General features: G+C 43.4%; 1 protein-coding gene across 1 annotated transcript in view; it reads right to left on the bottom strand.

Annotated features, from left to right (window-relative positions):
• The window catches only part of LOC8039823 (glutamate-gated chloride channel), a 190,581-nt gene that overhangs the window by 34,238 nt on the left and 139,042 nt on the right, over nt 1–17,301 (bottom strand). Inside the window, exons 2-3 of the mRNA XM_029970175.2 lie at nt 12,950–13,041; nt 12,806–12,873 (exon numbers count right to left, since the gene is read on the bottom strand). Of these exons, the coding sequence (XP_029826035.2) occupies nt 12,806–12,873; nt 12,950–13,041 (160 nt within the window). The remainder of the gene's footprint in view (nt 1–12,805; nt 12,874–12,949; nt 13,042–17,301) is intronic.

The following is a 17,301-nucleotide window of genomic DNA, read 5'->3' as shown; positions in this document are numbered from 1 at the left end:
TACACCCAAAAAACAATCAATGTCCACAAAGGTTTTTTTTTTCTTTGTTTTGCCGTGCACATAATGAGCGCCTGTTCGTTTATGTGTTCTGAGCATCTTAACTCACGGCGCTGTCGCTCGTGCATTTGTATGCAGACAACTCATACCGTCCCAGGTTAACTTAGGCGGCAATGAAGAGTTTTTAGGGAACCGTTTTTGCACGTCCGATACGGTACTAGGCCCTCCGGTATGAACGGCGCACGCGCTACCGCAGAAGACACGCATATGCATAGATAGTACCGGGGGGCCCGTCGTTCCGTATAGAATATGCAAATCCTGTTCTCTAAAACTGTCCTTTTTTTTCTTTTCGCTTGGACATATTGTCATTAATGAATAGGTGAGGAATCAAATATTAAATGAGAAAACTGGAATGTTTAATGGGCCGAACTTGTGCTTAAAACAAAAAGGGAACAGAAGAGAACAACAAAGCGTCGTGAGCGTCGAAGTCAGTGTAACAGCAAGATCAGCCCCTGAGGCGAGACTGACTCCGAGTTGCCACGCGGTGCCCCTTTTGTGCACGCGTGGGCTACCGGAAAAATCGGCGTAAGGGTTCGGCGTGTACAACATTTTAACCTCGAATCAGCAAGACGGTTCTCTAGTTTGCCAAAACATCACATTACAGAGTCAGCAAAAACTGTAGCCGCCGCCACAAAGTAAACCCTGGCATTATGCTTGGAAGCAAGCGCGATAATCGTTAGGCCACGGGCGCCTTTTTCAAAATTTTTTATTACAATTGAGCCACGGGCGCGGTGAATTCTTGGTCAGCTGGGCGCGCGGCAATATATAATCACGCATTGTACCTCGCACGTTTCAGTAACGCCGTTTGAACGCTCTATATTCGCTGACACACATTATACAAATTGCAATGAATAATTGAGACACCACCAAATTATAGTGAGCAGCTGAGTGCGTTTCTGACTAAAGGGATTCTGTTTTCGGGCTATTTAAGGATGCAAGTTTAAAAAAGCACCCTTGTCTGGCATTTTGCGAGAAGTTGCTAAGAAAGTTTTATAGTATTGTCTTCATTAAAAAGGACCTGCCTACACTCTAAAGTTAAACATATTTAGCAAAATTGAAGAAGTCTTCCTAGACAGCATGTTGAAAAACAGCGCGACTGTGACGAGAACAAAAAGACGAAGAGAGCACAAGACAGCGCATGTCTTGGGTTCTTTTCGTCTTTTTGTCCTCGCGCCAGTCGCGCTCTTTTTCAACATAAACTCTTTACAACTTGCCGAATTATCTATCCTTATCCTCCTAAACTGTTTCCTGCTGACCATTGCAGAGAAAAAATAGGGGCACCGGAAAAGCCTAGGAATATATCGGCATTAAGTTAATACATGTAACGTTTGTTGGTTGTGTAGAGGTTATCTGAGGCTTATTGTTTTTCAACTTCCAATACCAAGGCTGCCTTCAATTATAAAATTAAGCTAAGCCACAGCTGACGAGGAAAAGAACACCAAATAGCTCCTTTTTCTTTAATATTATGTTGTCGGCGGGACTTGTCGCTTCACATAATCTTGAAAATAGGAGTACCACGGCTGTGGTTGTCGCATCGATCATTGCCAGCAGCACTCGCACAATACAGCATGATATATGCGATGGCCATAGCTCTCGAAGCAATACAGTCTGGACATTTTGGTGTACTTCGGCGGTCTTATTTGATGGCTTTTGAACGCTACAATGTCACTGATTCGTTGGGAATTCAGTACGAGTATTCCATAAAATTACGCCTTCGCAACAAGCTCGCATTCCTTGCGCGGGTCTTCCAGATTAACACTTTTCTTCTGAAGACTTTTCATATCAAACACGTAAAACGTAACCCCGGATTAAACTTACAGCCAAAATCACTAAGGCTAAAATGCATCCAAACGCAGTTCAAACAGGTGGAATTACGTATTATAACAAATAACAATAATTGAGTCGTGCTCACGGAAGATAAAGCTCAAAATATAATTTAATTATGTTTTTACCTTAGCTTCTAATGTAAGATATTTGATACTTTTTAACTAAACAGTAAGGTGTTTGTTTGAACTACATGTTATAAATGAGGTGATGTGTTAGATTTAGGATTTCGATTCATTAACAAAGAAAGCTATCTTAGATTAATGTCCCCGAGCAATGTTTCCAAGCACATAGGCACTTGTTGCCCTACATAACCTTTTACGGGTACCCGTTCAACGGTACGGGTAACCGGTTGGGAATTTAGCTTAGCGGTATAACCAAACTGTTAACCTGTTTGATAAAATTGCTCATCTATTTCAAGCATTACCTTCGGTGCTTCATTTAAAATTGGCCAGAAACATTGGCGACTTCCCGTAATAAAGACGGACTTCCACCGGAGGTGGTCTTTTAGTTGTACATTAAGCCTTGTAAAATATAAAGGTGTAGCTCCGTTCGTTTGAAACAAAAACTGAAACATCCCCTTAACATCATTAATAGAGGACGCCAATAAAGTTGACAATGTTGAGTAAAAGTTTTCCTTACGGCGTCATTTCCTGATTGACGCAGCAAGCAGACGATTCCACTCAGTCAAAAGTACACGAAATGTCTTATTCTTCTTACGCCTACTTGGAGATAGCACTGTAAGCTCAAAACGTAGTTGTCCCTATCATCGGCAACGACGTCCGCAGCCAGCCATATGAAGGGAAATCTTCTAATCAATCAAAAGGCACGCAGAAACGACAGGAAACTTCACAAGCTATGATTCGTCGACTGAAAGAAAGAGCGTTTGAAATTCAAATAGGTTCATACGGGCACCCCTTCAAAGGTACCGCTAACCGGTTTGAAATTTCGGTTAGCAGTATGGCCAAAGTGTTCACCTGTTTTATAAAACGGCTCACCTATTTGGCTAATTCATCAAACCGGTAGGCCGTTTTGTTATATCGGTGCCTTGCCGCCAGGGGAGAGAGGGAGAAAGAGCGGGCTCGCTCTGCGGGTCACTTTGCTGGGACTTGATGTCGCTTGGATGTGTCACCGATGCGCCGTGCCGACCTCCTTAAAGAAGACTCCCGGGACATACTACAATGTAAGCCGCTCTTTCTCCTGATCGTCACTATACTCCGTTTACCTCTACGACGGACTTCAGCGGACGCTATGTTCCATCTCAGCCAATCCAGCGCTGTAAACGTATCGCGCAACTAAGCGTCACTATGTCTCTCCCAAGGGTCATACGGGACAATCGCATGGCTTTCGATTGCCTCCGATGAGTTGTAGCGTTCGATGTGGTCCTCCCTAGGATAAAACACTGTATATTGTTATTTTTATTACATGTAATCGAACCAATAAGCACCTCAGCTTTTCCTCCACTTGTTTTTTGCCGATGTGCTTACATGCGAAGGTTGCGTAAAGTAGGGGCTGCAGGCATTCGAACTTGACCCAGCTGTTAAAGGTGATCTGCTGTGGGGTCGCGCTTTCGAGGTCAGCCGCCCCGACCAGCTTCCTCTCGTTACCTTCAGAACTGCGCAATTCAAACCAAAACAACCCAACTCCTCTCCGTGGCAAAAAAAAAATAATAATAACACAATATAAACATGTGAAATGCCGCGCATTTACACAATATTGGCTTATGCATACGCGTATACCCTTCGTGTATGCATTATGGATTCCTGCAGTTAACTCTAAGCTGGCTGTTATATTAAGTTTACCCGCTGTAAAGAAAGAAACCTCAGAAACTCGTTGCTTGCGTGCGGTGTGTCGATCCATTTTAGATTTCATCCACTTGGGGCCAGAGCCGTGTATACAGAGAGGTTGGTCAATGGGAGGCGCGGGCAGAGCCAGGGCGTGCACCAGACGCAGAAAGTGGGCTTCGCATAATTTCTTGGCCAACCAGAAGCCTAAAAGAATTCCCTAGCGGTGGTAGCGAGCAACTGTTTTACTCAAATGTATCTGTTCGTATATGGTTTTAATAAGCTAGTAAGAGTGAGGTGTAGTAACACTTCGTGGTTGGAAATAGGGTGCACGGGACGTTTTGATTATAATCATGCATAAATATGTAAGAAACGAATGCGCCGCACAACTCTGTTTTGCTTGGACAGAGTGTGACAATTAGACGGTAGATTCTCGGCCCTCGGCACTTGGTGTACGAACTATGTCGATCGTTCCGCTAGTCGCACTCTTCCAGCATGACTTTTGGATGACCGTGATTGAAACATCACGTGCACCATATATTCAGTCACCGAGAGTTACTCCGATGCACTTACAAAGTTTTTTTGTCGCGACCACCGCCAGGGGATTATTTTTGGCTTCTGGTTGGCCGCATTCAAATTTCTGAAGACGCCCTCAAACGCGGCCAGCCCGCTTTCGGCTAATGGCGGCCCCTCCTCTGTCTCCTATACGAACCAACGAATGGCCCAACTCTCTGTATATACTTCTCTGCTTGGGGCTAACAAGGGTTTTGCACAACCCGAACAGCCTGCTAAAACGGGTGCCTTATCAACCGAGTACACGTTTCGAACGGGAACCCATATCAAAAGAGTACCTGCATACATAATACAGTATGACCTGAACGGGAGGGCCTGTCTGCAAGCCATTCAAATTTCCAACGGTGTCTTTCGGAAAAGCCACCACTAAAATACAATAATACTTAAAAAACAAGCGAGCTGGTGATGATTCATGGTAATAAAACTCGAGACTCAGGAACACAGAAGAGAGACGTTGTGTTGTGTTCGTCCCCTTCTGTGTTACTAAAGTACACCTCTGGCGAAACTTGCTGATCTCTCCAAGCAAGAGAGCCGAGTTTGCGGCCAATTTAGAGCGAGCCCTAGGATTGCTAACACCCTAGAAGCATAGCTAACCTCCACTGCTCCGCAATTCCGTCCCTGACATATTTGCGAGCGGCTTCTCGCAACCAGCAGGTTGCTGACTTCTCCTTATTAGTTGCAGTCGCATCACAATTTTTAAACGGCTTTGTCAGGTGGTGTTTTTTTTTTTTTCTTTCTTCAGTATGCTTCTTTTTGTTTTTCTGAGGCAGATTGGGGGTCTATTTGTGACGCGTATTTTGCCTTAAGTTCTTACTTTCCCTTTTGCTAGTGTATCGGCTTGCTGGAAGTCAAGTGTCCACATATATATATTCCATCACCTTAATCCTGCGCAGCGCAATCAGTCCCGTGCATGAACTTACGTCTGCAAAAATTGTGAGTGTAGGAGCACTTAGTGAAAAAGACATACAAGATTAGGAACGACCTTATATTCAAAGTTACTTTCAGCACGAAAGGCAGTGCTTAGGACTGATTGCTTTAATAGCAATCTTTCAACATGCATAACCAACTCGCCTGCATCGCCACATTAGTTTGCTTTAATAGTTTCGCAGACATTAAACAGTCGTTCCGAAAGTAAAGACACACAATGTTATAAATTTTGAGAAAACTGAGCTTGTGCGTTTTGTGATGAGCGAGGGGAGAGAGGGGGGGGGGGGGGGGGGGAGACAACTGCGGGGGTAGAGAGGGCACTCTACGACGGTGAGGAGAGGGATTTGCATGATAAGTGAGAGGGAAGAGATGAGAGAGAAATGTACAAACTGAATGGGTGTGTCACGTGACAAAGAAAGGGGAGGTGAAGGAGGGAGAGGAACGGCACCTTAGGAGAGTGTTTGAGATAAGCGTCAAGGGGGAGGGAGGAAGAGGTAGATAACTATAGGAAGCTGGAAGGCACGGTTTGAGAGAAAACGGGAGGAAAGGGAAAAGGAATGGAGCGGGAAGGGCGGAGAGGAACGGGGTAAAATTGTTGTTCTGGAAGGTGACCTGTGTTTCCCGCTATATTTAAGTTACAAGTTAAATTATTTTGCAGGTTACGTGTGATCAGATTATGTGACGTGAATTTCTCCCACTAAACTTTGCAGGGAAACAAGATTGCAGTTTAGGTCAAGCTACCTCAATTTCCCCGCTTCCTTTCGCTGTCAAACTGTGTTTGTGCTTTAGTTATAGGACCTAAAGTTTCACTCTAAATTTAGCCTTGGAAATGTATTGACGTATAGGTCACGTGACGAAAAATCACTACTCGGTGTATATGTCACGACACGTTAGGTCACGTGACATGAATTTCCCCGGTAACTATAGGGGAAAATACGCGGATGGCCAGACTGACAGGCCCACGCCTTAGATTGGGAGCTTCCGTAAAAAAACACTTTATGCTTCCAAAAAATTGCGCTTCGATCTCTGTCCTTTGCACCGCGACATTGCACCTTTACGACCAAGTATGACAGTTTTGAATTTAGTTATAAATTTCTAAAGTGAGCATGTGTAATGCTCTGTTTCGCGCTGAAGTCCCGTGCACCAATTCACCGGGCGTCTAGAAATTAGACAACACTGCGCCTTGCTGTGGCATCAGTGGTTAAGGATAAATAGGAATTTAATCGTTTCACAAAAAGGGCCAAACGCTAAAATTTACGACAACAAAGTATTATAAAATTATTATACTTTAAACGGTTTTATTTTTGCGGAAGTAATATTTCTCAAAATTTGCGAAGTAGGGAGTCCAAGAATAATTCACTGTCACACCATTTAACGATTCTGAGTTAAATTTTACGTGTTCGGTACCTTGAGGTAATATATTCTCTTGAATGTATTACCGCTAGGATTTTTTCGTGTTTTTATTTTTTTTCAAATTCTAATTTTTGCGAAAAATTAGATCACAGCAATCATTACAGTTTTTACAATTCCTAAAAATATATATATATGTATTGTAAACATTTTGGGCGGCAAATATATAAAGGAATATTAATGGTGTACTAAATATAAAGAAAATCGGGATATTATCAAATTGGTCCTAGCATGATAACACTTAAAAATGCCTTTCACGATAAGTTCACGATATGAATATTAATTAATCAATATTCTAAACATAATATAAGTATAATCCAAGCCAAAACAAAACAAAGAAACAATAAAAAATATTATTTCAGTTGTGACCAGTACTTAGAAGAGCATGACAGTATAATCTCACTTGGGCTAAGGCTGCTCGAAGTAGAATGGAGCTTGCTCTAGCGTACGTGGCTAAGTTTTTATTTCTTATCAGCCCCCTCTCGATGTTCGTGCACTGGAGGGACTCTACTACAGGGGAGGCCATTTCTAGTTTACCGGCATGACTATGTACCGCCCGTATGCCATACAGCTGCCAGAGAGCTGACGCCAATGGCAGACGAGAAATACACTTTAATGCCGGAAAATTCTGTCATGCCAAAACAACAGCAAATTTCTGAAGAAAAAAAAATTCGGAACGTTATACCGAGAAGGCGCATGCGATATGCCCAAATCTATTTTTAATTTATTCAAGCAATCTACAACACAGAGGAGAGCGAAACCCGCGGTCTTTCTCCAATACGTACTCCATCTTTTCCACTTTTTTTGTTTGTTCTGTCCTGTCTTGAGGACATCTTTTTGTCGTCACCAAGGATTGTTAGCATACAAAAAGCGATAGCACCCCCCCCAAAAAAAAAACAAAAAAAAAAAAAGTGGAAGCCGTTTACAAATCCCTGTAACGCCGAATTGGAGCGCAGCTCTTGAGGAGGAGGAGTGAAGGGTGCTGAGGGGAGGGTAGACCCCTCCCCCTTCTCCTCCTCCTCCCCTCATTCTTTAATATGCTCCGGGGGGGGGGTGTCACGTGACTTCGGGGAGGGGGTCACGTGACCTCGGGGAGGCGTGACCTGGGGGTGACCTCAAGGCCACGTGACCCCAAAGGTGACCCCCACGTGACCTTGGGGTCACGTGACCTGGAGGGGTCACGTGACCTCGGGGGGTCACGTGACCTCAGAGGGGTCACGTGACCTGGGGGTCATGTGGGGTCACGTGACCTTGAGATGACCTTGGAAGGGGTCACGTGACCTTGGGGGTCACGTGACCTCGGGGGTCACGGGACCTTGGGGAGGCGACCACGTGACCTCTGGGGTCACGTGACCTCAGAGGGGTCACGTGACTTGGGGGTCACGTGACCTTCAAAGGGTCACGTGGGGTCATCTTGGGGTCACGTGACCTTGAGATGACCTTGGAAGGGGTCACGTGACCTCGAGGGGTCACGTGACCTTCAGGGGGTCACGTGACCTTGAGATGACCTTGGGGGTCACGTGACCTTGGGATGACCTTGGTTACGCCGACGCCGACGGCGACGGCGACGGCGACGCCGACGGCGACGCCGCTCAAGCCGGGAACGGGCCCCTAAGAGCTGCGCTCTAAAACGCACTAATAGCATCAGCGTTCAGTGCGGAAGCTTCAAGACAGCAAGCAATGTAGCCTCCAATTTTTGCTTCCGCGTTTAACAATACACATTATATCCGGTCCTGTAAGAAAACTGAAGCCTAAACTGCGGGTGGATAAATCAATAGCCATGCCACAATGGGTTCTGTCGGGATCCATATTTACAGCAACAGTGACCCCCTTGTCTAGAGCGAGCGTGATCATTGAGCCTCAATCATCGGAAGTTGTTAGAAAGGGGACTCAAGTGAAGTCTCTTTTTACCTTTTTAGGGCCGCTGAGCCGAAGGTCTATCAAGACTAATGTAAAGCATCATGTCATCTTTTTTGTTGCCATTACCTGGATGGCGAATCTTCCATTCAAATTTATATCTGGCAAATGTTCTACAGGTAGGTGATATATATTTTTTTTCAAGGTGTAATCTAAATGCACGGAAGGCTAAATACAACTCTGCAAGAATTTCGCGTTTCGCGTGTCTATTTTGTCGAACCTTAGAGGATGGTCTTCGAGGATAATTTTTATTGTAAATAAAATTTTTTTGTCTGGAGTGTAATTTTCTTATTCTTGAGTTCTAGAATGCGCCGTCTATCGGAATTTAATATTTTCCTATATTTTCGTAATAATTCGTAAAAATTTAATCTGCCTTAAAAACTCTTAAAACCTCATAAAGTCATCTTAATTAGGAGCCATAGTGTTAGAATTCTTAAAAAATAATAAAAAAAACAGTTTCTCCTTTTGTGAAAACCACAATAATTGTGGTTTTCACAATTATTTTTGTGGTTTTCACAATTATGTTCACAATGTGAAAACCACAGTTTTCACATTGTGGTTTGTGGTTTTAGGCTTATTATTCATAACAATAAATAATAAGCCTAAACTTTAAGCCGAAACTAAAGCTGGTGCAAACGCATATCCTTAAATTGGTAGTATATAGTGGAATGTTTTGGTCTTACCTTCCCTCTCCCCTAAAAAAAGACTAATTAAACACATCCAAAATAATCTAAAATAAAAAAATAACCGGCGGCAACTCGTCTGATAAAATAAAAGGTCTAAATGAAGCTCATTATTACAAACTTGAATAAATCACAAGATAGATTTTTTTTCATTTCTTTTTTTTTTTGCGAGGGATACAACGTTTACAGCCAATAGATCGTAATATATTAAAGTACAGGGTGATTCACGGAGCCGCCAGGCTCTTTAAATCGACCCCGAAATTCGGTTTCTTAACCTATCACGCAACGACTTTGTGCAGCGTTGCCCACAGATAGTGATTTATTTTTTTTTTTTGTGAAATTTGCAAAGAGCGAATTTACCTGAGGAAAAAGTAAAGAACGAAAAAAGGCTTAGCTCTTATGGAAACGCTGCGAAGCCACCGGTCTTCAAGCAACACGGCGCCGTTTCGCAAGGGAGACAAGAGATGGCGCAAGTGGTCGCGACGCCAACTGCCACCAACGAACGAGCATACGACGCTGAGAGCCGGCGTTTTTAGCAGACGAGGAACTGCACTTCCTTGTTGTTACCGCGCCTGTTTTTGTTTCTGCGACTGTCACCGCCTGCGGAACGCGCCCCACTTTTGAGTCGAAAAGATTGTCGGCTAAAAACGCCGACTCTCGGCGCCGTATGCTCGTTCGTTGGTGACGTTCGTTGCGCCATCTCTTGCCTCCCGTGCGAAACGGCGCCGTGTTGTTGGAAGACCGGTGGCGTCGCTGCGTTTCCATAGGAGCTAAGCTTTTTTCTTTCTTCACTTTTTCCTCAAGTAAATTCGCTTTTTGCAAATTTTACACAAAAAAGAAAGCACCATCTGTGGGCAACGCTGCACAAAGTCGTAGCGTGATAGGTTAAAAAACCGAATTTTTCGGTCGATTTAAGGAGCCTGGCGTCTCCTTGAATCACCCTGTATATAAATTCGGTGCACTGGATGGGACGAACCTCCTGACCCTTAAAACCAGTGATGTCAAAGTCATCTAGATTCTGTGGAATCAACTGAAACGAAATATTTCATTTTCTTTGAGCATAAAATTCATATTAGGCAAACAGCGATAATTCCATAATTTTTCTCGCGCTTCCGTTCATCCGGTTCCCCGCAATATCTAGCGGGGAGATTTACCTCACAATAAGATGATGGTATCACAGGGAACCACAACTTTGCGCCTTGATGTCATGCCACGTGGCTTTATGTTACGCAAAATTAATATCCCCCAAATTTAGAGGGAAGTTGACGTCGCATGAACTGATGTCATATCATCTTACATGACGTAATGCTATGAAATGACCCGAAAAATTGATATCCCCTATATCAAGTTGTGTTATGTCGCGTGTCATATTGTCATAAATGACAATTTATGAGGCGACAAATGGATAAAGGAAACCAACCATTTAAGGGGGCTAACTTTTGCCCCAAAAACAATAGAACGCTAGCGTTGCAGGCGGCGCAACAGCAGACTCGAGCGCTGGGGCGAGACCGACTGCGGCAAGCCACGCGAAGTCTGTGGTCTTCAGGAACGAATCCCGGAGAAAAGCTCACCGGAGAAAAGCTCACCGGAGGAAAGCTCACCGGAGATAAGCTCACAGGAGAAAAGCTCACCGCAAAACTGGCGGATGCGGAGAAAAGTTCATCGGCCATTGAATGTATGCGAAGAAAAGCTCACCGCTTTTTTTTCTTCTATTTATTCGGAGGCAGTTGGATTATGCGTAACATATAAATTTATTATTATTAAAATTCTACAGCTTTGTAAAAAAGAAAAAGTCGTTTTCTGTAATATTTGTTAAGCTTATTAAGTATACTACTCCCAAAATATTTATTGCGGGCGAGTGTTCTCCTGTGGCTTACTGTCTAGGCAACGAAAGCCTAACTAAGAACTTTATGCCATTGAAGAACAGGAAAAAGTTTGAAAACTTAATAATGTCTGCCTAAAACCTAAAAGTCAAAACTGTAAATGCCGAACATTCGAAAGTGCATGCGCAACAACGCGGTCCCTGAAATTCTCTTCGAAGATTGTGTGCCCTTTTGAAAACGGTCAGTAGGAAATCAAGGCTTTTTTCTTCCACGGACATGCACGTTTTCTAGCCGCTCGTGCTGGTGTTTCCACACGGTGCCTTTGTGTGATAGTGCCCTTCTACGGTGAGCCACCCATGACCTTCAGAGCCGCACACTGGCACCGTTGTTACTCGTGACCTACATAAGAAGTAGTATTCTTCAAGGTAACGAATAGGGCGAGTTGGTAAACGTTACACATGATGAAAACCGCTCAGATGACGACGACGGAGTGAAGACAACAAACATGACACGACGAATTTGTTCTCGCCACTAAAGTTTTGTTAGTGAAATTGACAGAAAGAAAACAGCGTACACTGATTACATCAACAAACATCTACTTATCTATTAGGCAGTACACAATATTCGGAGCTGAAACGGTTCAGACACCGCTGTTCATATTAGCTCGCAAAGAGCAAACCTCTTTATCTGACAGAGCTACCGACGACGCACTGTCAGCTGTCAATAAATTGTTGTCTTTTTTACCAGTGCATGATGTTTTGATTTTATACTTGCGGCATCATTAGTACACAGAATGGGTGATCACTAATTTCTGAAGAATTAGTAAGTATGCTTATGAACTTTAAGAATATTACAAAAAAAGGACATATGTTTAATGAAGTGACTAATGCAAATTGTGTTAAATTGCCTCGTTTGACTGAGAATCCGCTAAGTTAAAATAAAATCGGTGAGCTTTTCTCCGCATCTGCTCAAAGGCCGGTGAGCTTTTTTCCGCATTTGCCGGTTTTGCGGTGAGCTTTTCTCCGGTGAGCTTATCTCCGGTGAGCTTTTCTCCGGTGAGCTTTTCTTCGGTGAGCTTTTCTGCGGTGAGCTTTTCTCCGCCGCCCCTCTGGAACAATGGGTGTAGAAATTGCGGCGCGTAGTACATTCGGACCTCGAACAAGCCCCCAACAGGGTTCTCGAATTTTCCAGAACGTTACATTTACAGAAACAATAAAAAGGTTCATTCGCGGCCATCCATCTAACCTCGAGCCTTTGCGTGAGAGCCAAGCGCAATAACCATTGGGCCAAGGGCGCGCTTGGTCGGAAACACGCGTGGCATTCTTCCCCCTTTAAAAAAAGCATCGTCTTGATGCAGCGTGCAAGGAAACAAAACAAAGCAAAACAAACAAAATGAATGATAAAATATGGAGTGTGGTAAAACAGTCCTATCAAGCGTAGTGAAATAGACCAAGAGACGAAAAAGAAAAACTATTAATACTTTTTGTCTTGATTTCTAACATAAACATAAGAAAGAAAAATCGGAACACGTATATAAAAGTAAAAGGCTAGCCGTCTGGGAAAAATTGGAATACAAGACTGGGTCGGGTTTAACAAGCCCAGTAACTCTCTCTTCATTTATGTGGGTGTTTTTGAAGGATATATACCTTTCATCACTGAAAAGCAAAAAAACAGTAATACAATTCGAAAGGTGAACGACGTGATCCAAAAGTATTCGTTTTTTTACGATTTCCATAAGCTTACAGCGGCTAGTAAGCAGTATTGTATTTCAGTTGTAACCATTTAGAAGATTCAAGGCGACACTTACCATATTGGATGGATTTATGGATCCGAAACTTCTTATGTATATCTCGCAGGTTACTCTGGTAGCAATGCCTGCAAGGCAACGCTTCACTATTAATTTCACGAAAGCGTGCAAACCTTGCTAGTACGGACATATTGAAAAACTTACCCAAGTGACTGCTTGGTAGTGCTCTTCGGTCGTAATTCCTCAGTAGTTCGTCCAAAATATCCAGATCATCGGCTTTTGAATGGGAACTTCCTCTGTAAGCAAAATTTAATATGTAGAGTTAAAAAACCAATAATTATTTGTAGTGGGAAAATTGTATTCATATTTCTCTAACGAATTTAGAGCAATATTCGTTGCATGTTAAGGTATAAAAGACCTATCTGAAGTAATGTCTGAAGCATAAATAAATATAACCTCTTTTAAAAAGAATTGATGACTATTTCACATGTATATTTCTAAAACAGTGCATTCTCTTGAATATTGATCTTTTGTAATAATGCAGGACACATTTTCACCCTATCATGTGCATGCTCTTTTGTAAGGGTATTTAGTGGCTAAATCTATTCTGCAAAACATTCTGCTTGCAAATCTGCTGATTTAGAATGGCTACGCGGTGATTGCCTTTTAGTCTCAAATTACGGGAAGGCCAGGAATGCACACTGCTGGCACGTAACTCCAAAAGAGCTTGAACCCCAATTTTTAATCCAGGACACAGATGCAATTGAATCTTCTGGTACACAGCGAAATCGCATCCCAGAGCTTGTTCCACCGCCTCTTAAAATACGATTTTCTGCCAGTAGACCTCGAGCAAAGGCCCACCTAACAGTTATTAGACAACCAATGTCAGAAAATTGTCTTCATGTAACCAACAACATGAATATGGCTTATATCATTGTACGTGTACGTTTCTATGCTAAAAGAACTGAGCGAATAGTAGTGAGACTACTTTCTGTTTTTTGCATGCGAGGAGGCAGAGGGGCAGCGTTGTGTTGATGTGAGGGAAGGTAATACATTCACGTGTATGAACCTGCACTTGAAGCGTCTTAGACATTTGTGTTATATCGCTGCGAGTGAAGGCTTCTCATACATGTGGTCATGGCGGATGAAGATTCCATAGAAAATCATGGCAGAAGTTCGTTATTTCATTTTGAATTAACCTTTAAGAGCAGTCACTGCACTGATACACACGTCATATAGCTCGGATTTATCCCGGTGTGAGTTTTGGGAATTTTTAACACCACAAAAAAAAACGAAAAGCTACACCCAGGTATGCTCTCCTCATTTAACGAAGCAAACAAAGTCGCGGCTGCACTGCTGAAATTGAAGGCACGAAGCATTCCTTAATATATTTGAATATCTTTTTAAAGATTGAAACCGATATATTAAGTCTGAAGGATGATAATTAAAATGTGATTAGCGCTCGTAGAATCACGCAATTCTCAATAAAATATCGGTCTCATTACATTTTATTTGGCCCTCGTACAATGTTAGCATGCTGCGACATCTGAGTGTACGTTTAGGCGCACTACAACAAACTAGATTAAATAACTTACATGCATGCCTGAAGCATTCAAGTTTTTCCAGTGTTGTGCAGTAGCGCGAAACAAATGCGTCATGTCAGTATTTTAGAATTATATTTTATATGTATTCGTGCATTGCAATATAATCTATCAATGTTATTTGTATTTTGGTATTAATATACATAAATGGCCGTATTCCTTGTATCCTGAAACAATCAACGGACGTTGCATCTCATTATGATTTGTGGGTAATTCTTTATGACTAAAAAATATCAAGTAGGCATTTTTTTTAGTAGGCTGGTGGAGGGTGAAATGAAGGGCACGCCTGTGCTTTCTTATCATGTACAGAAAGATCAGTTATGTTATAATCGTTACGTGTGACCCCTCCTCTTCCAACTAAATTAACACATGCTTCACGAGATGATTCAGGTGGCATGCAATTGTAGATTTTCAAAGTTCAAAGAGTCCGACTAAACGTGTTTAGAGTACAATGCGGTGGTGCGATCAAAGCAGTGATTCGAAAAAGGCGTTGCACCGCGACAGTTAAGAAACAAATGATGTTATAAACACGCACAAATAAGAATTTAGTTTCCTCCAAATGTGAAATAATTGTCCGTGGGCCAAAACAAAATCAAGCAATATCGAGTTTCTGAAAGCGTATGCCGGCCGGATCGCCGGACGCGGGAGGGCGCCTTTAAGGCTCTGTTATACTCCGACGTAACGCGCGCGCAAGCGAACGCTGGCCGATGTCGGCTACGTCACGTCGGTCACGCCGCGCGCGTCAAAAATTCGACCTCTCTATTAGCCCCGTGATGTTCGCGTGGCGCCGTCTTGCGGCGAACTGAGATGACGTCACGGCGAGGAGAGAATGTTTCCCCGACTCGCCCCGCTCGCCCTGTGGAGACTGTGACGACGGTAGCTGTCGGCGCACTTGTTTCTATTGAATTTTGTTGTGCGTGTTTTTCGTAGGAAGTGTAAATGTTTATATGTGCCTTTATTCAGGCATGGCCTGTAGCTACAGGCAAAACTGCAACCAACATTTTAAGCATGGTTGACAGGGCAGGCAACGCATGAATCGCAGCTGGTATATGAAAATAAAGAAATATGGCCACATTTGCAGGAGCATCACTATAGATTTACATCTCGCACAATAAATGCTGCTGATGGTCTGAATGAATTGGCAAGTTATGTATGCTATTTTTTGTATTTCTGTTTTTAAACAAGATCGCCGAAGCAGAAAAACTGCATGCTGCTCGAGCAACATGGTAGATTCAGTCTGGGCCATGGGGAGAAAATCACAAGTAAGACAGCCCAAGTGCAGGTGCAAAGTAAAAAAAAAACAAGGAACATTTATTATATACCTTGCTCGCATTTGACCTTTGCTGGATTCGCGTAGTATTTCAATGGACTACACGGGTGGTATCTGTGGGCTTGTTTATATCAACCCTCAAGTAATGTATAACAAATCTAAGCGAAGGTGTCTACCTCGTTATTAGTCTTTTAAGCCCTAAAAATGAGATTTTACTTAAATAGAATTGTCCTGAGGCTAATATACCAGGAGCTTTTCTCACGCAGACTGTCGCCCTTCACAGGTTCCACATTTTCTGCTACTAGTGCTGCATCTACCACTGGACGGACGTTCGAATGCTTGCTTTTACTCCTGTTTTCCTTTGTTGTCAGAGTGTCCAGCCGTAGGGAGTATAATTGGAGGCTGAGGAAGCTTTTGGGGACCTGCAGCAGCGTCTCTTTTAATTGGGAAATCACAAATCCCCAATTGTGCGTTTTCTCTTTTAATTGGGAAATGACAATTTCCAGTAATTGTGCATCTTCTATGAACTATATTTGCATACGTGTATGAACTATATAATTAATTCACGAAAAAGCTACATTTATTCAAAACAACCCTGTTTTACGAATGTTTTAAAGATCATCAGACGCAGGGCCTTTAAAACAACTGCGAACCAGCGCATGCAAAGTGGCAGCGCAGAGTCGAAGTCGCGAGCTAATTTGCCGACCACCCAAAGGCCCATGATATAAATGTCACTTTAAATGCCTTGAAAGCGGGATGTAATATCGTCCTAAATCATGAACATCCAAGGAACAGAATTCCAGCGTCTGAAACACTTGCGCCACCGCTTCACCGACCCCTCGCATGATTGCGTTGTGTCGTGTGGACGGGCGGGGAGGTTCATCGGTGGAATGGCCTCCGCCGATAGCGTTCGCGATTTGTAACCCAATTTTGAAGGTAAAAGGGACAAGCAGGCTTATAAAATGTACGGAAGCACGTCAATATCGGCCTAACTCAACGTCTTGTACACCGGGTAAACGAAGTCCAGCTCCTCGAAGAGCTTGCGGCACACAACGCCAGCCAGAAAACCGGTGCTGGGAAGCTAGCCGACGCGAGATTGCGGAGCGGAGTCCTCCTCCTGACGTGCCGGTATACCTCACCCAATCAGGGCGCGGCGACCGCAGCGACGCTTGTGTTCGCTCTCGGGGCTAATAGACCATTCCATTTAGCGCTCTCTGGGCGGCACCATTTCGTTCGACCGCAGCGCCCTCTCCACACATCCGGGAAGTTCAGCGGGTTCGGCGGGGTAAAACGAGAGAGAGGGCACGCGCCCGACTCCACTAGCAGACGACAAACCGGGAGGTTGCCGTTCTCCATCTTCGGGCTGTATCGGCGGGCTCTACCGAACATCGAACTCTCGCTCGTGGCCGCCGTTGTGAAGTGGTTCGCGTTCTTACAATAGTTGTGGCTACTCCAAAATCACCCTATAGCTCTCTGTTGTTCTATTTTGCTAAATGATCAACTAGCTTATCTTTTTTCCGTTACTTAAATAGCAGTTGAGTCAGCCGGCAGTACTACCCTCAACGACTGCGTGTATTGCGGCAGGAGAGCACGTTTTATTTATTATTTCAGACTTCCACTCATGGTCGCTAAAGGCCTACACCAGTACGAACTTTGTATAGTAAAAAAATACAGCAACCAGATTT

Source organism: Ixodes scapularis, unplaced genomic scaffold (assembly GCF_016920785.2).
Source record: "Ixodes scapularis isolate PalLabHiFi unplaced genomic scaffold, ASM1692078v2 PGA_scaffold0__279_contigs__length_252992795, whole genome shotgun sequence".
In the NCBI taxonomy this organism is placed as follows: domain Eukaryota; kingdom Metazoa; phylum Arthropoda; class Arachnida; order Ixodida; family Ixodidae; genus Ixodes; species Ixodes scapularis.
This window is presented reverse-complemented; position numbering and strand designations above follow the sequence as displayed.